Source organism: Myotis nattereri, assembly GCF_964212035.1.
Source record: "Myotis nattereri genome assembly, chromosome: 9".
NCBI lineage: Eukaryota > Metazoa > Chordata > Mammalia > Chiroptera > Vespertilionidae > Myotis > Myotis nattereri.
Genome location: NC_138084.1, coordinates 54,382,273 through 54,409,953, shown reverse-complemented (window position 1 = coordinate 54,409,953; position 27,681 = coordinate 54,382,273). Strand labels below are relative to the sequence as shown.

The 27,681-nt window shown below is 37.5% G+C and overlaps 1 protein-coding gene across 3 annotated transcripts; it reads right to left on the bottom strand.

The window, feature by feature from the left end:
* Positions 1-267: 267 nt before the first annotated feature.
* On the bottom strand, positions 268-26,595 carry HIKESHI (heat shock protein nuclear import factor hikeshi; the record flags this gene model as incomplete). 3 transcript variants are annotated; one of them, XM_081100403.1, is made up of 5 exons in its annotated part: positions 268-347; positions 1,875-1,993; positions 5,909-6,060; positions 21,532-21,769; positions 26,404-26,595. In XM_081100403.1, the coding sequence occupies 5 exons, from the start codon at positions 26,431-26,433 to the stop codon at positions 293-295; spliced, it is 594 nt and encodes a 197-aa protein (XP_080956529.1). In that variant the 3' UTR covers positions 268-292. The 3 variants fall into 3 exon arrangements, with proteins under 3 accessions (XP_080956529.1, XP_080956531.1, XP_080956530.1); XM_081100405.1 differs by lacking the exon at positions 26,404-26,595 and adding an exon at positions 25,873-25,947; XM_081100404.1 differs by lacking the exon at positions 26,404-26,595 and adding an exon at positions 22,818-23,401.
* Positions 26,596-27,681: the final 1,086 nt, after the last annotated feature.

The window sequence follows — 27,681 nt, the reverse complement described above, 5'->3', positions numbered from 1 at the left end:
ACTATGGTTGTGAATATGCTTTATTTTTAAGTAAAATAATGAATCACAGCCAAAACAAAATGTTTTGTCTCTGAATATTTTAAACTTAAGGGGGAAAAGTCATTAATGAGGAACATATTTTCATTTTTCAATGTTTTTAACTTTTTATAAAGATTTTCATTAAGCTTCAAAGTCACTAAACAGTTTTTAAACTTAGGTTTCATGATCCTTTTGATTTCATGCTTTTAAATGGAGTCATTTATATTCAAAACAGGACAAATTCCAGAATCCATTAAAAATTATTTTATTCAAATTATGTTTTCCAAAAGAGAGGGTTCTGTGCTAGTCGTCTTTGAAAGTTTTCATACCTACAAAAGAAAAGACATATTTACAAGAAAATTAAAATAGAATCTTTCATAATTTGCCAAATGATACTAAAAAAACAAACAATTTTACAAGTCATTTCTAGAAAGCTAAGATAAAACACCAAACAGTTAATCTGAAAGTTTAACTATTACTTTATAAAACAATAGTAACCAGGTGTAGCTGGTTTGGCTCAGTGGATAGAGCGTCAGACTGTGGACTGAAGGGTCCCAGGTTTGATTCTGGTCAAGGGCACATGCCTGGATTGTGGGCTCCATCCCCAATTGGGGGACATGCAGGAGGCAGCTGATCAATGATTCTCTCTCATCATTGATGTTTCTCTCTCACCCTCTCCCTTCCTTTCTGAAATCAATAAAAATATATTTTAAAAAAACAACAACAATAGCAACCATAGTGATTTTAAGTATAAATGGCTTAGCCTTGGCTGGTGTGGTTCAGTTAGTTGAGCATTATCCCATGCCCCAAAAGGTCGCCAGTTCAATTACTGGTCAAGGCACATGCCGAGGTTTGTGGCTCAATCCCTAGAAGGGGACATGCAGGAGGCAGCTAATCAATGGTGCTCTCTCATCAATGTTTCTCTCTCTCTCTCTCTCTCTCTCTCTCTCTCTCTCTCTCTCTCTCTCTTTCTCTCTCTCTCTCTCTCTCTCTCTCTCTCTCTTTCTCTCTCTCTCTCTCTCTCTCTCTCTCTCCTTCCCTCCCTCTCCCTCTCCTCTCTCTCTAAAATCAATTAAAAAAACGTATTTACGTATAATTGGCTTATATTAAAGAGCACAAATCATAATGAATTTTATTGTTTATCTCCTGTAAATCTGAGAGTGAGAAGGGATCTAAGAGGGGAAAATAATCAAATCTAACTCTTCTTTCCTCATTTCAAAGATAAGCAGATGAGAGTAATTTGTTCGAGATCATACAGCTGCATTATAACAAAGCTCAGACCTAACACATTTCCGTGTTATCCATGCTACACTATGCTACCACTTCTCAGTAAATTCTCCCTAGGCATTCCCCCACTACTGGAATATTCAAAGTGAAAAAAAAAATACCCACAAAACAGAAAAAACATGGCAAAGTTGAGGAAATGTATTTATTAATCATTCATGTACAGGATATAGTATAAACCACCCTGATGCCTCATATGTACATATTTACTTTAGGTCAAGACTTTCTAAACTTATAAAAAGTTTTGCTTGGTATTTCAAGCCTCATACATAGTACTTATAATTCAAAATACTTAAAAAATTACACTCCTTAATTGTGGTTTCTAAAACACAACCAATTGTATTTTCCTGTCTTTATAAATTCAAAATGGATACTATATAAGAATATTTAGGGTAAGAACCATTCCTAATCTGAACTCTATAGTACATACTTTGTAATGGTATGCAAATGTTCATGTATGATGTCCACAGCAAAAAAACATGTTTAAATGTCAAAGAAGAAATACATTCATGGACAAAAATATATATGGTTACCAAAATCCTTAATATTAGAGATAAGAAAATGCCCCATACCATTTCAGAACCACATTTGCTGGAATGAACATTTCTGATGGACTTGGTGTCATCTGGGCCTGAGAGATAGCAAATGATGAAGCGAAATTGTAGAAGTTGTCCAACATCTTTTGTGTGAACTGAAAAGTTAATAATGAATAGATTAGTCTATTTTACTAAATACTCCATTTAGACCTTAGTATTTTAAACTTAAAATGTTCCCACATTAACTCAGTTTTAAGGATTGAGTTCTAAGACAGTCTAATGCTGAAAATTAAGGGAGGTCATAAAATGACATTACGGCATAAAATCAAAACAATCTGCCTTCAGTACTTTCTTTATATCGCAAAGAATTTATGTTGTACAATATTTTATGTTCCTAACATTCATGGGGGGGGGGGGGGGGAACAAGAAAAATGTTTTTCCTTCAAAATATCTTCTTTTATCTCCACCTCTATATCAACTGTGCTCATTTCCTCAAACTGGTATCACCCTCCTAAAAGCAACTTATTTTTTCATATAAAGCAGTAGCCATGTCTAAGAAGTCTTTTTCTTGCCAGAAAGATAAAACTTAAATATAATAGCTGGTTATTTGTCATCAACTGTAAAGAAGAGAAAGGTAACACTGTACCATTTCCTCCTGGACTGTTTTTTCTCATTGACCCTCAAATGGGCAACTCCACTAACATCCTTCACACCTGGGTTTAAGCCCCAAGAAAATGAACTACAAAACATAACACTACCTTCAATTCACTCAAAAATAATTTTCCCAACATCACTTTCTCAGAAACACAAAACTAGCCAATAGGCTCCTGCTGTCTCTTCTCTACATAAGAGAAAATATATCATTAGGGTTTTTGTGTGTTTAATAATATCAAGGTAATTTAATCCAAGAGAATCTACCATTATGGTACTTGAATTAATATCAGAGCCCAGTGAGATCACTAAAAGATTGGTATTGGCAGCAGGTGGAGAAGAATCAACAGCAACCCTTCACATTAGCAAAAAAATGTTTAATGTTAACGTTAAAAAAATTCAATTTAGAATAGAATCAGTCTTTAAAATACCTAGAAAAAAGGCTAAAACAAGCTGATAATAACATGTGTGAAAAATATTCCAAGACTCTCTTTAAAAAAATGAAAAGGACCTATACACCATGTTCAGTGGAAAGATAAAACATGTTCATAGATGGGAAGATAATATAATAATGGCAGCAATTCTCCCCAAAGTAAGCCTATAAATCCAGTGTTATTTCCAACTAAATTCCAACAATATTTTTCATGGAACTCAACAAGATGATACTAAAATTATTATTGTGAAGATTATCTAAGCCTATTTTGATGATTAGAAGGGACTTGACCTACCAAACAATAAGACTTTTACTGGCAAAGGGACAGGCAAATAAACTAATTGGAATAAAAGAGAGACCCCAGAACAAACCTAAGCACATGTGACTGTCTATGTGGTATATAACAAAGATGCTATTACTTAGAGTTTTAAAAAAATTGGACTAGCCATTTAATTAATGGAACTAGGTCAACTAGTTTTCCATACAGGAAAATGAATTTAGGTACCTTCCCAAACCATACACAAATGCAATTCAAAAAGTAAAAAATTAAAGCTTCAAGAACTATAAGAGAACCTAATGATAACATTTTCCCATATCAGGGTAACAAAAAATTCTTCAAACACACACACAAAAAATTACAAATTATAACAGAAACAATTGATAAGCCTGTGTACATAAAAATATATTATGTCTCACCCTGGCTGGTGTAGCTCAGTTGTTTGGAGCATCATCCCATATACAGGTTGTGGGTTTGGTCCCATCTGGGCACATATGGGAGGCAGCCAATCAATGTTTCTCTTTCACATCAATGTTTCTCTCTCTTTCTCCTTTCCTTTCTCTAATATCAATAAACATATCTTAAGGTGAGGATTTTTTAAAAATACATTAAAAAAAAGTAAATCTCTCATTTAAAAATATATATATATAGTCTCTATGCAAAAGAAACTATAAACTATATTAAAAGACAAGCAATATACTAGAAGAAACTTTCCTGGCACACAGTGGGTACACAATAAATATTTGTGGAATGAACTTTTCTGTATACTTAATATATATATTGTAATAAAATATTTAATAAAAAATGCATATGCTTTATAAAAAAGTTCAAATACAGTAGTCCTGCCTTACCCACAGGTGCTAAATTCCAAGATCCCCAGTGGATGTCTAAAACGGCAGATAGTATCAAGTCCTATATATACTATGATTTTTTCCCTATACATATATATCTGATAAAGTTTAATTTATAAATTAGGCAATTTCACAGATAAAACATTCATTCTTACCACAGATCTTAGCCACCTCAGCATATGATTTCTGTCCTTTATTAAATAAAGAACTTTCACCTTTTCACTTTAAAAGAAGCACTTTATGACTTCTCTTTGGCATATCCAAATTGGCTTCCAAAATTTTTAGGTCTTCTCCTATTTCATTCAACCTACTCCTTTTATTTCTCTTCATCTCTTAAGCTTCACAACTTTGAAATGGCCCTGAGCTCAGTCACTGGCCAACTATTCTATTTACAGTTACTTCTCCAGTGATCGCACCTCTGCAACTATAAATACCATCTCTGTACTGATGACTCCCAAATGTTGATCTCTATCCCAGACCTCTCTCTGATATCTAGACTTGTCATCTGAAATGGATATCTAACAGACATCCAAATACAGTACGACCAAAATCCAATTCCTGATTCCATTCCCAGCCCCATACTTTTCACAATATTTCTGTGTTCCATTCCTCAAGACAACATCTTTGGAGCAATAATTTAATGTCCCCCTTTATCTTAGACCTCACATGTGATCCCTACCATGAAACACTACTGGATCCATCTTCAAATTATCTCCAGAAATCAATTACTTTTTACTTCCTATACCCCCCTGGTTCAAGTCATTATCATCTCTCATATAGATTTTTCACAAGAGTTCCCAGAAGATCTTCCTTCTTGCATCTTTGCCCCACTAGTTTCCAAAGATGCAAAAGTGATCCTTTTAAATGTGAGTTATGCCCTAGCTGGTTTGGCTCAGTGGATAGAATGTTGGCCTGCAGACTGAAGAGTCCCAGGTTCGATTATAGTCAAGGGCACATGCTTGGTTTGCAGGCTCAATCCCCAGTAGGTAGGAGGTAGCCAATCAATGATTCTCTTATCACTGATGTTTTTATCGCTCTCTCCCTCTCTGAAATCAATAAAAATATACATATTTTTAAAAAGTAAGTTAGATCATATTACTCTTCTGCTTAAAACTCTCTTTCCTATATTTTCTCCTCCAAACAGAATATAAGCCAAAGTTCTTACAAAAGACAAGGAGGTTCCATATGATTTATCCTGCAACAATCTCACCCATAATCTCCAACCTCATCTCCCAAGTCTCACTTCTGCTCACAGTACTACAGCCACAAAAACCCTCATGTTATTCCTCAAACATAACAGATTTCTACATCAGGGCCTTTGTACTTGCTAAACCTCTGTCTGGATCCTCCTCCCCTTAAGGCCTTTGTCATACAGAAGTTAAAAATCAACCCTTATAGAATTATACCCCTTTAAGTTCCATGAGGACAGGCATCTTGCTTATCAGGTTCACAAATATATTCTCACAATCTAGCATGCTAATTATGAAAGGAAAAGAGAAAAATGTATAAGTAAACCTATTTTTATCACCATAAAAACATTAAGTCTCATAAAAGCATTTACAAATTGTAAAATACCTATAGAGAAAGAAGGTGAACTGAAAATATCCATGGAAGCCAATAACTTCTGTCATGGGGCAAAAGTAGGTTTATAGTTGTTCTTATGGAAAATAATACAATGAATAACAAATAATACTACAAGAATAAACTGTTTCACATACCACAACTGTAAACCTACTTTTGCCCCACCCTGTACATTTACCTTCATTTTTACATGTTTCCTACCACCAGGCTAATTTTTAAAGTATAAAATAGAATTTTTTAATTACTTTAGAAGATAATAAAATGTGCATTGCATTACCTGAGTGAATGAGTCAACTGAGGATACAGCAGCATTACCTACAGGAGTCTGCTGAGCCAAAGTGTCCAATAATTCCACTGAAATTCCAATCTGAGCAACAGATGGAGTTCGGACAATATTCATGGCTCCAAAAGGGTGTTGGCTTCCTTCTCCTGAAAGAAATTAACATGTGCCACAAATTTCAAGTTTAACTCGTATCCCATACAAATTCCTTTGAAAATATAAAGAACCTCTGATCTACAAGCTCAAAAAAGTTCTGCTACATGAAAGTTTCTCTTTTCAGATAAATGTAAAAAGCTACCTAGTTTTTATCATATTAAAAAACTAAAAATTTCCCTACCAGAAAAATAGCTGTTATCGTTCTAAAATGTATTAAAATTACTGCATCTTATTAAAAATTAGTAAAATTACTTTATTAAAATAAAATATTGGATATTTTCCCATTAAAAATAAACAGAATGAGAGAAAAAATAATGAATGAGCATTAATTAGATAAAAGATTCTCAATGCTAACTTGGAGGAAAGAATATTTTTAGAGTTTTAACATTTTCTGATTTTTCCATTAAACTGCCATTATTACTAATAAATAACATGGCATATTTTATTAAATGTCACGATCATCCCACTCACCACCTGGGATCTGTTATCAAATAGGCAATAAAGACATGTGCAATTTATTCATGAAAGATATTTAATAAAATGTGTATTCTACTGTTGTTAGGTAGAATGTCCTAACAGTAGTCTTTGAGGTCTAGTTGGTTTATAGTGATGTTCAAGTCTTCTATTTCCTTGATAATCATCTATCTAGTTGTTCTATGCATTATTGAAAGTAGGATATTGAAGTTTCCAACTACTGATGTTGAACTATTTCTCCCTCAATTCTGTCAGTTTCCACTTCATGTATTTTGCTGTTGTGTTAAGTACATACGAGTTTATAACTGTTATATCTTTTATATGGATTGACCCTTTTATCCTATATAATAAAAGTACAATATGCTAAGTCAGTGGTCGGCAAACTGTGGCCCCTTGAGTGTGGCTCTTCCACAAAATACCACGTGCAGGTGCGCACATACAGTGCGATTGAAACTCGTGGCTACATTCAAGAGACCAAAGAGCCGCATGTGGCTCGTGAGCCGCAGTTTGCCGACCACTGTGCTAAGTATCTGAAAGATCGGCTGACTGTTCAGTCAACTGCTCGACCAGTCGCTATGATGCACACTGACCACCAGAGGGCATACATTCCAACTGGTAGGTTAGCTTGCTGCTGGGATCTGGCCGACTGGGACTGGGTGAAAGGACCGGACACGCTCGGAGCCCTCCTACAGTCCCTCCCCAGCCAGCAGCCCCAATCAGCCTGATAGCTGGCCAGGCCGATGGACCCCACCCATGCACGAATTCATGCACCAGGCCTCTAGTCATTATATAATATCCTTCTTGTATCTCCCATAACAATTTTTATCTTAAGTCTATTTAGACTTATTTTAGTACAGACACTCCAGCTCCCTTTTGGTTTCTATTTACATATCTTTTTTTATTCCTTTACTTTCAACAATTTGTATCTGTAAGTCAATAGTTAGAACACATTTATTTATCCAGTCTGCAAATCTCTTTTAATTGGGAAGTTTAATTTTATGTTAAATAGATACTAGTATACTATTTTAATTCACCATCATTTTTTAATTATATTTATTGGGGTGACACGGATTCATAAAACTATACAGGTTTAGGGTGTACAACTCATCAAAATATCATCTGTACACTGCATCATGCACCCATCAACCAAAGCAAAGTCTCTTTCCATCCCCATTTATCTACTCCCTTTGCCCACCTCTATCTACCTCAACCCCCTTTTCCCTCTGGCTATCACCACACTGTTGTCTGTGTGACTGTGTTATATATATATGATTTTTTGCTTAATTCCCTCACCTTCTTTTATCCAGCCCAATTCCTCTCCCCTCTGACAGCTCAGTCTGTTCCATGTATCCATGCCTCTATTTCTATTTTGTTCATCAGTTCATTTTGTTCATTAGATTCCACATAAGTGAGATCATATAGTATTTGTCTTTCTCTGACTGGCTTATTTCACTTAGCATAATAATCTCTAAGTCCATCTATGCTGTCGCAAATGATAAGATTTCCTTCTTTTTTATTGCTGGGTAGTATTCCACTGTGTAAGTCAATGGTGGGGAACCTTTTTTGTCAAAGGCCATTTGGTTATTTATAACATCATTATTGGGCCATACAAAAATATCAAGTTAAAAATTAGCTTGCTATATTTGGCCAAACATTTAATTAACTCACCCCTAATGCTTTGGAAGGACCAGACCAAATGATTTTGCAGGCCTTAAACGGCCCGAGTGCCGGACATTCCCCACTCCTGGTGTAAATGCACCAAAGCTTTTTTATCAACTCATCTATTGATGGACACTTGGGCTCCTTCCAGATATTGGCTATTGTAAATAATGCTGCAATGAACATAGGGGTGCATATATCCTATCTATTAGTGTTTCTGGTTTCTTCGGATATATCCCCAAAAGAGGGATCACTGAGTCAAAAGACAGTTCCTTTTTTTAAAAAAATATATTTTATTGATTTCTCTACAGAGAGGAAGGGAGAGGGATCGAGAGCTAGAAACATCGATGGGAGAGAAACATCGATCAGCTGCCTCCTGCACACCTCCCACTGGGGATGTGCCCGCAACCCAGGCACATGCCCTTGACCGGAATCGAACCTGGGACCTTTCAGTCTGCAAGCCGATGCTCTATCCACTGAGCCAAACCAGCCAGGGCAAGACAGTTCCATTCTTAATTTTGAGGACACACCATACTGTTTTCCACAGTGACTGCATCAGTCTTCATTCTCACCAACAGTGCATGAGGTTTCCCTTTTCCCCACAGCCTCATCAGCACTTGTTTATTTATTTATTGATGATAGGCATTCTGAAAGGTGTGAAGTGATCTCTCATTATGGTTTTAATTTGTATCTCTCTGATGATTAGTGACATTCAGCATTTTTTCATATGGTTATTGGTTATCTTTAAAAAGTGTCTATTCAGGTCCTTTGCCCAGTTTTTAATTGGGCTGTGAGTCCTCTATATATTTTGGAAATTAACCCCTTATCAGATGTATCATTGGCAAATATGTTCTCCCTTTCAGTGGGTTTCCTTTTAATTTTGCTGATGGTTTCTTTTGCTATGCAAAACTTTTCAGTTTGATGTAGTCCCATTTGTTTATTTTTGTTTCCCTTGTCTGAGAAAATATATCAGAACAAATACTGCCAAGAGAAATGTCTGAGATTTTACTGCCTATGGCTTCTTGTAGGATTTTTATGATTTTGAGCCTAACATTTGTCTTTAATCCATTTGGAGTTTATTCTGGTGTATGGGGTAAGTTGGTGGTCTAGTTTCACTTTTTGCATGTATCTATCCAATTTTCCCAACACCATTTATTGAAGAGACTTTTACCTCATTGTTTTTGCTTTGTCAAATATTAACTGACCATAAAAGGGTGGGTTTATTTCTGGGCTCTCTATTATGTTCCATTGATCTACATGCCTCTTCTTGTGCCAGTACCACGCTGTTTTGATTACTATGGCATTGCAGTATAATCTTTTTAAACGTTTTTATTGACTTTTAGAGAGAGAGGGAAAGGAATAGAGAGATAGAAACATCGATGAGAGAGAAACATCGTCCATTAGCTGCTTCCTACAAGCTCCCTACTGGGGATCGAGTCAGCAACCCAGGAATGTGCCCTGACTGGGAATTGAACCAGTGACCTCTTGGTTCCTGCTCAACAACTGAGCAAAACCAGCCAGGCTGTAGTATAATTTATTATCAGGTAGTATGATACCTCCAACTTTGCTCAAGATTACAGCAACTACTGGGGTCTTTTGTCATTCCATATAAATATTTAGAATATCTGTTCCAGGTCTGAGATATACCTTTGGTATTTTAACAGAAAGGGGTTGGTCCCACATCATGTGGCAGGTGAATAAAAATCAGGAGGGATATCTAGGTTGCAGAAGTGTCTTCTGAGGAATGAGAGGTCTCCGCCCCACACGAGACCCCCCATTCCAGGGTTCTAGTGCCGGGAAGAGAAGTCCTCATAACTTCTGGCTGTAAAAACCAGGGGGATTGAGGCTGAGTGACACAGAGGACTGCTGAAGACCCAGGCAGTTCCTCTTAAAGAGCCTTCACTCAGACTTACTCAGACTCACTTCCTCTGAGCTCCAGTGCTGGGGCAGCAGCTTGAAAGGCACTAGAGACATATGGGAAGGAACTGAATTATCTGGCATCAGAGTGAGACCTGGGGGGGAGAGGGGGGGAAGGGGAGGGGGACAAGGGGGGTAACTTTTGCCCAGACAGAAGTGCTAGCAGAGACTATTGCTCCTTTGATGAGCCCTCCCCAAAAAAACCAGCAGGTAGGTGCCATATCTGAGACTCCATCAACCTGACTCACACTGCTTGTCCCATCCTGGTGATTCCTTGAGCCTCCGCCTTACCCAACTTTCAGGCCCACCCAAGCTGTTTCCAGTGGGTTTTCCATACAAATGGCCCATCTTGGCTCAGGCTTCAGATTTTCCTGAAGTCTCTCAAATAAGCAGCACCTGGCCTCAGCATAACCTGTACCTCTTGCTAAGTAACCCCAGGCCCAGCACTAGCAGCTGCTGGCCTTGGTTCACAACTTGGCTTTGCCTGGGCACCTCCAACTCCAACACAAGTAGCAGCCATGTGCTGATTGCTTTGCAGCTCATGCCAGATGGCCCCGGACAGAACACAGGCAGCAGCTGACCTTGGCATGCACCTCTCGGAAGGCCCCCACGCAAGCACACACAGTTTCAGACCATGTTGAAGAATCACCACCCAACCACCTTCACAAGCAACACACTCAAGTGGCAGACTCAGCAGACATCAGAGCACCACTGGACCCTACAGGACACCTACTGTATTAGACAACTCTATTAAACTGGGGAAACGTAGCAGCTCTACCCAATACATAGAAACAAACACAGGGAGTCTGCAAGATAACCAAGACAAATAAACATGTCCCACATGAAAGAACAGAACAAAACTTCAAAAAAAGGAACTAAAAAAATGGAGACAAGCAATCTATTAGATGCAGAGCTCAAAACACTAGTTATAAGGATGTTCAATGAACATAGGGTAAGAGTTGTTAAACTTAGAACTTCAACAACATAAAAAAAAGGACATGGAAACCATCTCTCTCATCATTGATATTTCTATCTCTCTCTCTCCCTCTCTGAAAAAGCACCCTAGCTGGTTGCTCAGTGGTTAGAGCATCACCCTGTGGACTGAAAGGTCGCAGGTTTGATTCCAGTTAAGGGCACATCTCAGTTGAGACTCAAGCAGGAGGCAACCAATTGATTTGCCACTCTCAGATCAATCCTCGATCATCAAATTTTCTCTCTCTCTCCCCTTCCCTTCCACTCTCTCTAAAAATCAATAGAAAAAATATCCTCAGGCTAGGATTAACAACAACAAAAAGGAAATAAAGGTTTAAAATTTGAAAGGAAAGGAGTAAAAAATCATTTCCACAGACATTATGATTATATAGAAAATCTTAGGAAATTGCTAGAATAAGGGAGATTAGCAAGATATTATATATGTTACCTTTCCTTCATCCTTCAGGATACAGTCAATATACAAAAATCAATTGACAACACCAAATGCTAGCAAGTATGTGGAGCAACAGGAACTCTCATTCATTGCTGGCAGAAATGCAAAATGGTACCGTCATTCTGGAAAACATTTTGGCAATTTCTTATAAAACTAAACATACTCTTACCCTATGATCCAGCAATTGTACTCTTTGGTATTTACCCAAAGGAGCTGAAACTTAGGTCTAAACAAAAACCTACATGTGGATGTTTATAGGAAATTTATTCAAAACTTGATCTTCCCAAGTAGATGAGTAGATAAATTGTGATAAATCCAGATAATGGAATATTACTCAGCACTAAAAAGAAATGAGCTACCAACATAAAAAAACATGGAAGAAACGTAAATGCACATGACTAAGTGAAAAAAGCCCATGTGAAAAAGCTTAATACTGTATGATGCCAACTATATGACATTCTGGAAAAGGCAAAACTATGCAGTCAAAGTAAAAAATAAATCAGTGGCTGCTGGGAGTAGGCATAGGGTAGGGCAGTGAATTGGGAGAGCACAGAGGATTTTTTGAGCAGTGAAAATACTCTATGATATAATTATGTATATATGTCACTATATATTTGTCCAAACTCACAGAATATACAACAGCAAGAGTGAACATAAGGTAAACTGTGGACTTTGAGTGATTATGATGTGTCATTGCAAGTTCAACCCTTGGTAAAAAATGTGCCATTCTGGTAAATAATACTGATAATAAGAAAGGTTATACATGTGTAGGGGGAAGGGTAAACAGGAAATGTACCCTCCTCTCAATTTTGTTGTAACCTAAAACTGCTCAAAAAAAATGAAGTCTTAAAATTCTATTATATTTCTATGTACTAGCAACAAACAACTGAAAATATAAAGTATGTTCAGAGATTTGCCCCAGGGGGGTTGGGGGTGGGGGGCCAAAATGCCCAGCAAGGATAAGCAATCAAACCATAATTTATCAACAAAGTACTATACTGGCAGAAAAAAGGTTGGTATTCTCTACATCCGTGCTTATGAAACTCATGTCACCTCTTCCTTTTAAATAAAAATAAAAATCTATTCTTCTATTCCCACTCTAGTCCATATGAAGATCAGAACGTTTCTGTTACTTGCTTTATTTAGTTAATAGTAAAGAAGTGAAAGAAAATAAGGGAAAACTAAACATTTAACACTTTTGAACACATCAAAATTTCATAGTCCACAGCCCATCGATGTTATGCTCTCACACAGATGTCTCCCTCTTCTCCCTCCCTCTCTCCCTAAAAATCAATAAACTATTCTTTGGGGAAAAAATGATGGCAATTTATTTTTTTTAAATCTCAGCCCTAGCCAGTGTGGCTCAGTTGGTTGGGTGTAGTCCTGTGCACCAAAAGGTTGTCAGTTCGATTCCTGGTCAGGACATATGCCTGGCTTATGGGCTCTCACAATGAAGTTTCTCTCTCTCCCTCTCCCTTACTCTTTTTCTAAAAATCAATTTTAAAATGTTTTAATTTCATAACCCATTATGAAATAATACTAAGTAAAAATGGCAGAAACTAGCAGTTACAAACATATCAACTATATATACACATAAAACAATGAAAAGGAATTTAAATGTAGGTTTCTCCTTAAACTTACTTGGGTGTTACTATCTCTCTCTCCCTCTCCCTTCCTCTCTCAAATCAATAAATATATAAAAATAAAAAAAAATGAGTAGCTAGATCAGCCGTGGGCAAACTACGGCCCGCGGGCCGGATCCAGCCCGTTTGAAATGAATAAAACTAAAAAAAAAAAAAAAGACCGTACCCTTTTATGTAATGATGTTTACTTTGAATTTATATTAGTTCACACAAACACTCCATCCATGCTTTTGTTCCGGCCCTCCGGTCCAGTTTAAGAACCCATTGTGGCCCTCGAGTCAAAAAGTTTGCCCACCCCTGAGCTAGATCCTAATCCCTGCTCTATTTTAAGAACACTCTAAAACTTTCCAGATTTTAAGAGTCTCAACAGTAAAATTAAGGATTATATTAAATTATTCTTCGGGCCTTCCATTCTAATATTCCATGGCTTACTCTGTTAATATCGTTAGCAAGAATATGCTCTATTAGTTTTTGGTTTTTTGTTTGTATGTTTTTTTAATCCTCACCCAAGGACATACTCAGAGAGGGGAAGGGAGAGGGAGAGATACACCAATGTGAAAGAGAACATTGATAGGTTGCCTTCCATATGCACCCCAACCGGGGATCAAAGCCACAACCCAGGTATATGCCCTGACCGGGAATCGAACCAGCAACTCTTCAGTGCACATGATGATGCTCAACCAACAAAGCCACTGCAGCTGGGCCGCTCTATTAGTTTTTTAGGTAGTACTAAGTACACTGTACCTTTATTACGACTTTCTAAAAACTGCCATGACAATCATGATCGAGTATCCACATTCAGTACCCTTTTCCAGGCCTCCTATACGTTTGTTTTAAAGGCCATATTAATCCAGGAATTCAGTTCCACTTCTAGGAGTTTCTTCTACAGAAATACAGTGCTAGAAAATATGTACAAAGATATGTGTAAGAATATTTATTGTAGCATTGTTAGTAAAACAATAAAAAAAATGGAAACAGCCCAAATTTCCATCAAGAGGTATTTGTTAAATAAATTATGGTATTACCAAACAATATAAAACGGTTTGAAAGAGGTAGATGTATAGATACTGTGTAAAAGCAGACTTTCTTCTCTGAACAAAATATTCAATTTCTCTGACATCTAACCTCTTAAATACCAGAGACTTGTAATACCCACCTCTAAGTGTTGTTAAAGATTAAATAGATAGTACATGTAAAAGCCTAGCACAGTGCACTGCACAAACAGATATGCCATATGCTACCCTTTGCTTTATCCCTCAATCACTATAAAATCTTCCTAATTGATTTCTCTTGCTCTAATTTCAACAAGACTCCCCAACCCATCCCAATGATTTTCCTAAAACAACATTTGTAATAATATCATTACCTTGCTCAAACACTTGCCTACCAGGAAAAAAAATTAAGCCTCATATTGCATGACCAACACATAACAGCTCCACTTTACCTTTAAAATCTTAAAACCTTATCCCATGCCTTTTACTTCATTTGTGTGTGTTTTTAGTATGTTATTTTAAATTGATTTCAGAGAGAGGAAGGGAGAGGGAGAGAGGGAAAGAAACATCAATAATGAATCATTGATCAATTATCTTCTGCACACCCCCTACTGTGGATTGAGCCTGCAACCCAGGCATGTGCCCTTACCGGAATCGAACTGTGAGCTCCTAGTTCATGGGTCAATGCTCAACCACTGAGCCACACCAGCCGGGTATATCATGCTACCTTTAAAAATCTCCTCCTCACTGTCACTTGAAGGTACAGTGCACTTTTATGATTTTGATAATCTCCAAATGCAATTCCCATCCTCCCACTTCCATACCATCCAAACCTATTCATACTTCAAGTTCATGTTCCAGTCTAATCTCCCATAGTGCCATTTTCAATGATCTCCATTCTAATCTGTTTCAACACTGTCTTAGAATAATTTTAATGTATACACAAAGATGAATCCTACTGAGGGCAATCATCAGTCTGAAAAGTATGTGCTAAGAAGGAAATAAAGGCCCTGGCCAGGTGTCTTATTTGGTTAGAGCACTATCCCACTATGCCAAGGTTGCAGGTTCGATACCCAGTCAGGGAACATACAAATATCAACCAATAATTAAATGCATAAATAACTGATTTTAGGAAAGGAAGTTATTTCTTGTTTCTTAATACCAAACCCTTCCTTTTATAATTTTTTTTAAATATATATATTTTTTGCTTTCAGAGAGGAAGGGAGAGGAAGTGAGAGAGATAGAAACATCAATGATGAGAGTCATTGATCGGCTGCCTCCTGCATGCCCCCTACCAGGGGCCTAGCCCGCAACCCAGGCATGTGCCCTTGACCGGAATCGAACCTGGGACTCTTCAGTCCACAGGCTGATGCTCTATCCACTTAGCCAAACCAGCTAGGGCTCTTCCTTTTATAATTTTAAGTTCAGTCCTATCCATCACCCAGATTGGTCCAGCATCAGCACACAAATGTATTTATCATAACTCCTTTTCAGAACCCAAGAGTCACAAAGAATTTTCTCTCAATGAAAATAACTCATAGTAACTGGTTTCAAGACCCCATTCCAACTGCAATTCTCCCAACAGAACTCTCTTGACCTTCCCCAACCAAAACTGTTCTGTGAGTTAAGAAATCTGTTCATCATTCATCAGAGAATTGCAAACATTGCCAAAGTTTCTTAACATGAAACCTGCTTCACCTAAACTAACCTTCTACTCTCCCTACACCAATAAAATTCTGCTAGATTTGTTACTTAATAAATTTTCAGTTCAATTACAACTGCCTAAAGTTAGTTCAGTATGTCTCTTTCTCACCCTGATGTGTTATTTAGCTAGATTTGCTCAATATAATAAAACATATATTTGAACCTTATAAGTCCACCAATTCTTATATTTTAATAGTTCCCTAACACAAATTTTAATAATTCCCTAATACAAATAACAAGTCTAATCTTTTATATAAATTAAGAAGAATTCTAATACTTTAAACATCTAAAAAGTACTATTCCAAAACATACTACAAAAAAAAATTTTTAACAGCATTTTACCATTCGTTCAATGTCGATATGAACTAAGTCTCTCAGTATTTTAAGCGGCTTTATTTTTCTTAAATAAAGCATGTGATTTATCCATTACAAATACTACATTGAAACTGTTTTGTTTTCATAGGTAAAACTATCAGTACCCATATTATAATGGAAATGATGAGAAACAATTTATTTTTTAAAAGGCAAGAGAATACAAGAACTAGTAATTATCATAATGGAAATAAATCTATTATCCTGTACTGAATCAAGTATTACTCTGGGATTAGAGTTTGGACTGTTTCATCTAATGCCAGAACAGAAAACATTATCTCACTAAGTACTATTGTTAAAGTTTTGGTTAGAGCAATTTGATTAACTCATTTTTTATTGCTCAATTTTTTCCGATTGGATGAATGCTGAACTTTTTCCAGATTGAATAAATATTCTTATGATCCCAGAATGTACCCAATCCTAACCTCTAATCTTTTCAGTGTCACAAGAAAAAAGGGAAAAGACAAAGACATTGCAAAAAGTATAGGAGAAAGCACTTTTCACAACTACCAAAGTATCTCCTACAGGGAATATAGTGATGATCATAAATAAAAAAGAGATGTTGTATCCCTTTCCCAACTCAAAATGTTGGCAGAGCTGGGGCAAAGAACAGAGAGTGAGGTAGGAACAATTAAATTGACCATTTAATTAGTGTATCTCCAAAAACAACCAATGGGTCCTGGTCTACTGGCTAGTGGCCAATATTAACCTTAATCAGTGCATATGAGTCTGGGTGCCAAATAGAACTACACTTTCCAACTATGCAAAAGGTTAACAGTTAGCTGACTACTAGCCTATTGCTACACAAACGAATCAACCACTTTATATTTAAGGCACTGCTATCGTGTTCCACAGGACCCTCAAACCAAAAGCAAAAACATCTCTCTCTTCCCCCAAATTAGTTGCTCTGCTTCCTGTATTGCTTATTACTATATATACCAATATCCATCTAATCTACTAGAATGTTTTCAACTAGTGATTTATTGTTTAAAACAAAACAAAACACTATAACATCTATTTCCATTTCTTTCTTTCCTTTGTAAACCAATACATGAATACTCATATATTCATTTGTGTATGCTTACAATAAATTCTCATATATTCATTTGCATATGTTCATATTCTACATTAAAATGGAGCAGTTTAAGAGTTCCCAACAGGCCGAAAACGGTTTGGCTCAGTGGATAGAGCGTCGGCCTGCGGACTGAAAGGTCCCAGGTTCAATTCCGGTCAAGGGCATGTACCTGGGTTGCGGGCATATCCCCAGTAGGAGATGTGCAGGAGGCAGCTGATCGATGTTTCTCTCTCATCGATGTTTCTAACTCTCTATCTCTCTCCCTTCCTCTCTGTAAAAAATCAATAAAATATATTAAAAAAAAAAAAAAGAGTTCCCAACAGAATGTCAAGTGAACATGCTTATGATGGATGTAGAAAAATGTTGTAACTTCATCTTTTCAACAAATGATATTGGAACAGTTTGATATCCACTTGAAAAATAAAAAAATAAAATTGAACTTCAATCCATACCTTGCACTAAAAATTCAAATTGGATCTCAGATATAAATGTAAAATCCAAAACTGAAAAGCGTCTAGGAGAAAACCTTTCTAACCTTGCATTAGGCAAAAATTGCTTACACCAAAAGCACAATCCAGAAAAGAATAAATTTAAGAATGGACTTGATCAAAACTACAGACTTCAGCTCTACAAAAGACACTGTTAAAAGATAAGCCAAAGACCAGGGGGAAAAAAAAAAAAAAAAAAAAAAATATATATATATATATATATATATATATATATATATATATATTTTTTTTTTTTTTTTTTTTTTAAAGATGATTCCTGGGCCCTCCCCTGGAGTATCAGATATAGTGGATTTGGGATGGAGGCCAGGAATATCTGTTAGTTTGTTTTTTTAGGTTTTTTTAACTATATATTTTATTGATTTTTTACAGAGAGGAAGAGAGAGGGATAGAGAGTTAGAAACATCGATGAGAGAGAAACATCAATCAGCTGCCTCCTGCACAACCCCTATTGGAGATGTGCCCGCAACCAAGGTACATGCCCTTGATCGGAATCGAACCTGGGACCTTTTAGTCTGCAGGCCGACGCTCTATCCACTGAGCCAAACCGGTTAGGGCAGGAAAAAAAAAATTTAAAATCACATATCTTATAAATTTATAACTTGAATCAAGAATATATATATATATATATATATATATATATATATTTCTCTCAAAACTGAGTAAGAAGACAACCCAATTTAAAAAAGCAGGCAAAAGATTTGAACAAACACTTCACCAAGGAAGATATATAGATAGCAAATAAGCACATGGGGAAAAAGCTTAACATCATTAGTCATTAGGGAAATGCAAATTTATAAAACACAATGGGAGACCACTATACATGCAGTAAAATGCCTAAAACTAACCATACCAAGTGTTGACAAGAATGTGGAGGAACTAGAATTTTCATAAATTGCTGGTTGAAATGTAAAATGGAATACCAATGTTGCAAAATACTCTGGCAGTTTCTTGAAAAGTTATACATACAAGTACCATATGATCCAACCACTGCACTCCTCGGTATTTACTCAAAAGAAATGGAAGCATATGTCCATACAAAGATGAACACAAATGTTTCTAGCAGCTTTATTTTATAAGCCCAAACTGGAAACAATCTAAATGTCCATCAACAGATAAAAGGATAAACAAGTTGTAGTATATCCAATAATGGAACTACCCAACAATAAAAAGGAACAACATGCTCCGCTGGTGTGGCTCAGAGGATGAGATGAGAAAGAATTATTGATGGGCTGCCTCCTGCATGCCCCCTACTGGGATGGAGCCTGCAACCTGGGTATGTGCCCTGACCAGGAATAGAACCTTGAGCTCCTGGTTCATAGTTTCATGCTCAAACCACTGAACCACACTAGCTGGCTGTCCTTGGCCTTTTTGATATAAAGGTTAATTAGCTTCAAAATATAACTAGGTAACTGCCTCTTTTCCTATTTTCTGACAGTTTATAAAAGACTAGAGGCCCGATGCATGAAATTCGTGCAAGGGTAGGCCTTCTTTTCCTTGGCTGCCAGCACCAGCTTCCCTCTGGCACCTGGGACAGGGCTTCCCTCCGGCTGCCAGCAGGCACCTGGGACCTGGGCTCCCCTCGCAGCCCCGGCTTTGTCTGGAAAGATGTCCAGTCTAATTAGCATATTATGCTTTTATTATTATAGATAAGAACAATTTGTTTCATAAAGGTTTAGTTGAACTTTATAAAACTGTCTGGGCCTGACAGATGCCTGTGGAAGGGAGAATTATATTTTTAATCACTGGTTTTAACTTCTTTATTGGTATTATATCTATTCAGGATTTTTAAATTTATTGTTTAGTCAGTTTTTAGTATATTCTTCTAGAAAATAGCCAATTTCATGCTCCTTTGTCATTCTCAAATTGGCACAAAATTGCTCATAAACATTCCTCTCTACTATACTTATAGTCATGTCCCCATTTTCACATTTTTAATTACATTATTTGTGCCTTCTTTTTCCTCAATACTATCTTTTCAGTGGCTCATCATTAGTCTCTTCAAAGAATCGAATTTTTTTTAAATTAAGCCCTCTGTTATTTCTTTACTTTGTCATTAATTTCTATTCTTAGCATTATTATTTTCTACTTTCTTTGAGTTGCTTAAGTTAAATACTTAGTTCATTAATTTCAATCTCTCTTTTTATATATATACATACACAGTATATTTAAGCCTATGAGTCAATCTCTTTAGTACTATCTTACCTGCATTCAAAAGGTTTGATTTGTGATGGGGTTTTTGGTTTGTTTTGGTTTCTGTAAAAGTTTATTTTCCATGATCATTTCTTCTACAACTCATGAATTGTTTTTAAATATTTTTAAATTTCTAAACATGATGATGTTTTATCTTTTGATTTGTAACAACACTGCATTGTGGGTTGTACAAATGATTGCCATTTGCTGCAGTGTGCTTTGTAACTTGATATGTGGTGATATTTCATAAATGTTCTGTGGACTTAAAAATGTATACAGGGTGAAAAAAATGTATACAAAGTAGGTTTATAGTTGTGAGTACATGAAACAGTGTTTATTTTTATATTATTAATTATTGTGTTATTTTCCATACAAACAACTATAAACCTACTTTTGCTTGATCTGTGTGACCTAATTATCAGTTGCAGAGTTCTATAAATATCCATTAGCTCAAGTCTGTTAAGTCTTTTATTCAAATCTTCCTTCTTTACTAATAATCTACTTGATATGTTAATTATCAAGAGGTATATTAAAATATTAAGGCTGTCCATTTATCATGTCAATATTTTTCTTTATATATTTGAAGTTACATTATATATACACACAAATTTATGACATTTACCGTTTCCCAGAAATATTTAAATCTTCCTAGTAAATTATCTCATTCCTAGTGAATAAATCTCTTAATCCTTGATAATGCTTTTGCCTTACTCTAAGTTTTAAGATTAATATACTAATGGCAGCTTTTTTTTTTTTTTTGGTTCCCTATGTTACAATGTTTTTGACCCATTACTCATAAGGAGCAATATAATTATTTGTTTGCTGCCTTTTAAAAAAAAAAATCCCATAGTATAGTCTCTATGTTTTCTCTGGTATATTTATATTCCAAGAATTTTCCATGTCTATTTTCATCTAGATTCAAGGAAACTGGAGACTCAATGGGAGTAAATGATATCTAGGTTTACTCTCACATTTCTTCACAACATAACTAAATAGAATCAAAGCAAGGATTATGTCCCCATAAAGTCTAAAATCTGCAATGCCAATACAACCAAAAGAACACTGAAGGGGTAATCAAATCTAAGAGATCAAACATCTTCATAAAAGAAAAAATGACGCTCGTTTTATTTACTATATGAGTCTACTTGGTTTATCTGTTCATTTAAAACATAGATATGCATATTACAAATTATGACAAGATTCTGCTCATTATTTATTAAAACACCCACGGATTCAGGAAAATCCCTTTACAATGGCATATACCATACAAAGAGAACAACAATGAGTGGTTTCTCCAGGGGCAGAGGATGGGAGTGTGAGGAACTAAAGTCTTTCAGTTACTATTTTTTGAATGTTTGAGGGTCATCTAATTTTGTTTTAAAAAGTTATGTATTACGTTAGCAGCCAGAAAAATATAATGAAATGTTTTAAAAGCCACATTCTATGTTATGCTATTTAAGAACACAGTTTAATTATGAAACTATTTCAATATATTACTCTTACCAGATTTAAGACCTGAAATTTTGAAGATGGCACTTGGTTTTCCATTCGTGACAAATCCTAAGAGTTGCCATACTGGCATTCCACTGGAATCAGGATAGGAAAAATAGACAGATCCTCCCATCCCCTCAGGAAATGGGATTGTTCCCAGCATGAAAACCACAACATGGTTGATATTTTCATAGTCAGGCAAGTCAAAAACGAATTTATCTTCAGCCACTTGCTGTGCAGCTGTTTGCACCTAGAAAAATAAGAAACTCGTCTTAACTCAATAGTTTGATGAGTTTTTATAATTCTCATAGCAGCGATTTTCAATCTTTGTTATATGGCACACATAAACTAATTACTAAGATTCTGAGGCACCCCAAAATATATTTTTTGCCAAGCTGACAAAAAATAAAATAGAATTTTGATTCATTCACACCGGACAGCTATTGTCATTTTTTTATTTGACAATCTAAGGGAAAAGAGGTCAGTGCCTCTAACTAAATAGTCAGGTATTGTATGTTTTAAAAATTCTTGTGGCTCACCAATTGAAAATCGCTGCCTTATAGTATTGCTATAAGCTATTATCAAGTACAGTCAATTATAGACATTATACCAAGTATAACATTGGGTAAATCTGACTCTAATTATGGAATTACCAACTATATTAGATAGAATGCTAATATTAATAGTGAATCCTAGTAAAATATGGGGTGCAAAATATAGCAAAGGGAATATCCTATATAATAAAAGGCTAGTATGCAAGTCGACCAAACAGCAGAACCACCGGTCGCTATGATGTGCGCTGACCATCAGGGGGCAGACACTCAACGCAGGAGCTGCCCCCTGGTAGTCAGTGCGCTCCCACAGGGGGAGGGCCGCGCAGCCAGAAGCCGGGCTTATGGCTGGCAAGTGCAGCGGCGGTGGTGGGAGCCTCTCCCGCCTCCACAGCAGGCGGACATCCCCCAAGGGGTCCCAGACTGCGAGAGGGCTCAGGCCCGGCTGAGGGACTGCCCCCGCCCAAGTGCACGAATGTCGTTCACCAGGCCTCTAGTAGTCAATAATATAGTAATAACAATATATGGTGTCACCTTAAACTAATATAATACTGTATGTTAACTCTAATTGCAAACTTAGAAATATTTTGAAAAAGAGAATTCAAAAATACTTAATCTTAAAATGATTTCATTCATGCAATCTTTTAAAAATATAATTTCAGAAGACCCCTGGAAGGATTTTACTTACAAAAGTAAATCACTATCGCTTCAGAATGTTATAAAAATGAAAGGTTATTCAAAACATACCACCAAACCTTGATCTTCTCGTTGACGGTAAAGAGCCTCAGGTAATTAGCCCTGGCTTGGCAGCTCAGTTGGCTAGAGCATCGACTGGCTATGCTAAGGTTGCCGGTTCAATCCATGGTCAGGGCACATGCAAAGATCAACTAATAAATATATAAATAAGTGGAACAACAAATCAATATTTCTCTCCCTTCCTCTCTCACTAAAATATTAAATAAGTAAAATTTTTAAGAGAACTTCAGGTAATTAAAATGGGCAAGCAATTCGGGAAGTATTTAGTCCCTCCTCATTATTTGCAGATTCCATACTTGCTAATTTGTCTACTCACTAAAATATATTTATAACCCCCAAATCATTATTTCTTGCACTTTCAAAGCAGCAAAACGTTCCAAGCTGCAGAACAAAACTACAGTTTCTGTCAGATCCTTGTGCCTTCTGGTTTCAGCTCTCATACTGTAAACAACTGTCCTTTTCATAGTTTATTTAGTGCCATGTTTATATTTTGTTGGTGGCTTGACTGTTTATTATTTTATTTTTAAAAAAATTATTTGATGCCCTGACCGGTTTGGCTCAGTGGATAGAGCGTCAGCCTGCAGACTGAAGGGTCCCAGGTTCGATTCCGGTCAAGGGCATGTACCTTGGTTGCCGGCACATCCCCAGTAAGAAGTGTGCAGGAGGCAGCTGTTGCTCTCTCATCAATGTTTCTAACTCTCTATCCCTCTCCCTTTCTCTCTGTAAAAAATCAATAAAATATATATGTATATATTTTAAATTATTTGATGTGGGAGAGAAATCTCAATTTGTTGTTCCATTTACTTATGCAGCCATTGGTTGATTCCTGTATGCTCCCTGACTAGAGATCTAACCCACAACCTTGGCATACTGGAAGGACACTAACCAACTAAGCTACCCAGCCAGGACTACAGTGATTTGCCTGCTTAAAATGGCCAAGCTGAAATAGTGTTCCTAAACCCAAGAAGGCTGTTAGGTGCCTTACTGAGAAAATAGGTATTACATAATTTCATTCTGACGTGAGTTACAGTGCTACTGGCTGAGTCCAATGTTAATGAATCAATACATATTAAATAAGATGTCTTTAAACAGAAACACACATAAACAAATGGATAAAATTGTGATCAGATCCTTACAGGAACCTAACCCTGCATTTCCCCTAAGGGCAATAATTCGATATTTACCAGTTCAGTGTTCACAGAGACGTTATAGAACACAATTACTACAAATAATGAGAACAGACTGTAAATAAAATGTAAAAATTCTACCTTGAATGTGCTAGGTGGAAACCTTAAAAAGTTTTCTCAACTCATTTGAAAATCTAATCTACTGTTCTAGAACTGAACATGAATTTATAGAATGAGATCTTATTTTGAAGTCTCAGAAATCTTTCACAAAGAATATTCATTTTACAAAATTTTGTATTTATTTATTTTTTAATCCTCACTCAAGGGCATGTTTTTATTTTTTATTAATTTTTGAGAGAGAGGAAGGGAGAGACAGTCAGCCAGAATTAAATGTGAGAGGGAAACATTGATGGGTTGCCTTCTCCACACACCCAACCGAGGATTCAAACCTACAACCTAGGTATATGCCCTGACCGGGAATCAAACCCGCAACCTTTTGTTGTATGGGACAACCCTCCAAGGAACTGGGCCACCCAGCCATAGCTTTACAAAATTTTTAGAAAATTACTATAATTTCCTATACCACATCCATTAGCAAAAAGTAGTATCCATTTTGAGCAAACTCCAGTCAAATGGCTGAAGAGTTTACCCTCTGTAAGGTGTTTGGTTTTGTTTATAATTGCTATTGCCTTCCTATTTACCAAACCACAAAATCTGAATTTATTTATATATATATATATATATACATATGTATATATATATATACATATGTATATATATATATATAAAGAGAGAGAGAGAATACATAAATATATATATTTTTTATTTTATTTTAAAGAAAGAGCCTTAGCAGGTTTGGCTCAGCGGATAAAGTATCAGCCTGCAGACCAAAGGATCCCGGTTCAATTCCAGTCAAGGGCATGTATCTTGGTTGCAGGCTCCTCTTTGGGCCCTGCCCTGGTCAGGCCTCTTGCAGGAGGCAACCAATCAATGCGTGTGTTTTTTTTTCACATCGATGTTTCTCTCTGTCTTTCCCTAATTCTTCCATTCTCCCTAAAAATCAATGGAAAAATATCCTCGGTGAGGATTAAAAAAAAGAAAGAAAGAAAGAAAAAGAAAGAGCCCTAGCTGGTTTGGCTCAGTGGATAGAGTGCCAGACCACGGACTGAAGGGTCCTGGGTTCCATTCCGGTCTAGGGCATGTACCTGGGTTGCAGGCTTGATCCCCAACCCCGGTTGATGCGCGTTTGGGAGACAACCAATCCATGTGCCTCTCTCACATCAATGTTTCTCCCTGTCTCTCCCTCTTCTTCCCACTCTCTCTAAAAATCAATGGAAAAATATAAAAACAAGTCACTAACAGAAAAAAGAAAAAAAACACTCATTTTTTTCAAAGTCGCTCATTAATGACACTTTTCATTCAAGGCCTTTCAATTTTCCTATCAAGAGCCAGGGCAATCCAGAGTTATCTCACCGGTATTACCAATTATCACCAGCACCAGAAGTGGCCTCCCAGCCACTCAAGAGACGGACAAAAAAACTTTCTCAGGCCGGTCATCTCCAATTTATCTTTGTGATTCCTTAGGATGTGCACATAATACAATACATTAACATCCAACTAAGGGGCTGCAACATGGAACACATCGGGGAGGGGGGAAAAAAGAGTAAGAAAAAGAACTCCAAGTGAAAGGAGTTAGGTCTGAAATGAACCTCTAGGTGTTTTCTAAGGAGGCAAGCAACGCACACCTTCCAGACTATATTCCTGAACAATTCCAGGTGCTGGTCTTTCATTCTAACGTTCCCGCAAGGGAGGTTGTTATCTCTTCTGACCGATAAGGAAAGTAGCTGCTCACATCTTTCCAGAGTCATCTCGGATTTGACTCACTCTTCAATTTCAGGCGTTTCTATCAGCCAACTTACAATTCGCTCCGGCATATTTTTATTAGACGCCTTCCAAAAGGAACCAGCAGATCCACCAGCTCCGAGCACCCTCATCTTTGATGAGCAGGACGCCACGGGCTAGATTCAAAGGCCACATGTACATCGCACGCCCTCCGCGAGTTTAGGCGAGTGATCTAGACGGAGCTTCAGCTCCCCAGCTGCAAAAAGAACCGGAGGCCGGCAACCATCTCGCACGCTGCGAGGTTGGTGAGTCTGAGCTGCCACATCAGCGCTAGACAGAAGGCTAACATGACAGGAATGGACAAAGGCGTGCGTTCCCCGGCACGTAACGCACATTCCATAAATGGCAGCGTGGCCACTCCGACTAGGAACAGATCCCGGGCAAAACAGAACGAACGCCCAAGCGTCCGCGTCTCCCCTCCCCACCCTCAGCCAGAGAGTGGACAGGAGGGGTTTTCCGCGCAGCCCTCCACCCCGAGCACCTCCCCTTTCCAGCGCTTCGCCCCGGCATCCTGCCCCCTGCCGGATCCCACGCGGCCCCATCCTCACCAGCCTCCCCGCCACCAAGCAGCCAAACATGGCGGCGGCGGCTCCGCTCAGCCACAGGGGCCCAGGCTGGCGACTTAGACGTCCAGGGGCTGCGACAGCAGTGGAGCCCAAGCACCTTCCACAACAAGCAGGAGGATATCGGCCCCGCCGCTACATAGCGGCTATGCCAGCGGCGGGCACGCCTTCTGCCCCGCGGGAGACAAGTACTTCCGGGGCGTACACCCACCCCGCCCCAATTATGAGAGAAAGGCGAGCAGAGCCAGTGCGAGACTACAAGTCCCAGAGGGCTCTGCGTGGGCTTCCGGGAAGGGTACTAGGAGTTTTTACCTGTTGGGATTGATGGTGCGGATCCAAATTTGGGACTCCAAGGCCGGGAGCTGTTTCTCACGGTGCGCTTTTACAGTCATTCCTTTTTGAGGTCCTGACAAAAACCCGGTGAGGTAGGCGTTATTATCTCCCTTTTGTAAGCGAGGAAATTGCCCAGAGTGACCAGCCCCAAATCTTGACACAGCACTAACTGTTGGAGTCTGAATCCAAGTCCTGATCCAAATCGGGGTTCTTTCTGCTACACCATAGCTCAGTGCTAATTTTTAACCAGCTATTTTGTACTAATTGACAACTTTTTACAGGTGGAATCGGCCTCTCCCTAGTCGAACTCACGGTGGAGGGGACAATTTGCATATTAGCCTTTTATTATATAGGATAATTTGCCTCTCCTGGGGTTTCTGTGAGGATTAAGTAAATTAATACATTCACAAAACACTTAAAATAGAACCTGGCAGTGCTTAATTAATGGGAGTTTTATAGTAAAATATATTTTTTTTCTATATCCATTTTCAGAAAAGGTTCTAAGGAAATAAAAAACAATAGCCCAAACAACCGGCATCAAGTGCTAATTGCCATCAAGATTCATTCTACCCAAATAGAAGAATAGAACAGACTGAGGAATCTCAGAGGGAAGTTGGGGAGAGTAGGAGGGTGAGACGAGATCAACCAAAGAACTTGTATGCATATATGCATAACCCATGTGAAGCATCCATCTTATATAAAAACTGCTGGTTGAAATTTTAACCCTGATAGTATGGCTTCTGTAAATGCTTGCTGGCTTAAATAATAGGGAAAATAAGACTACTACCATTTCAGAGAGGCCATTAAACCTTCCCCAGACGAAGTTATCTGTGCTGGCGTCAGGCCAAGCCTTTGGTCGAGGTCTCAAAGTGCCAGCACATAGGACCCTTTAAGAACTTGCAAAGGGAACCGGAAAAACCCCATATTTGG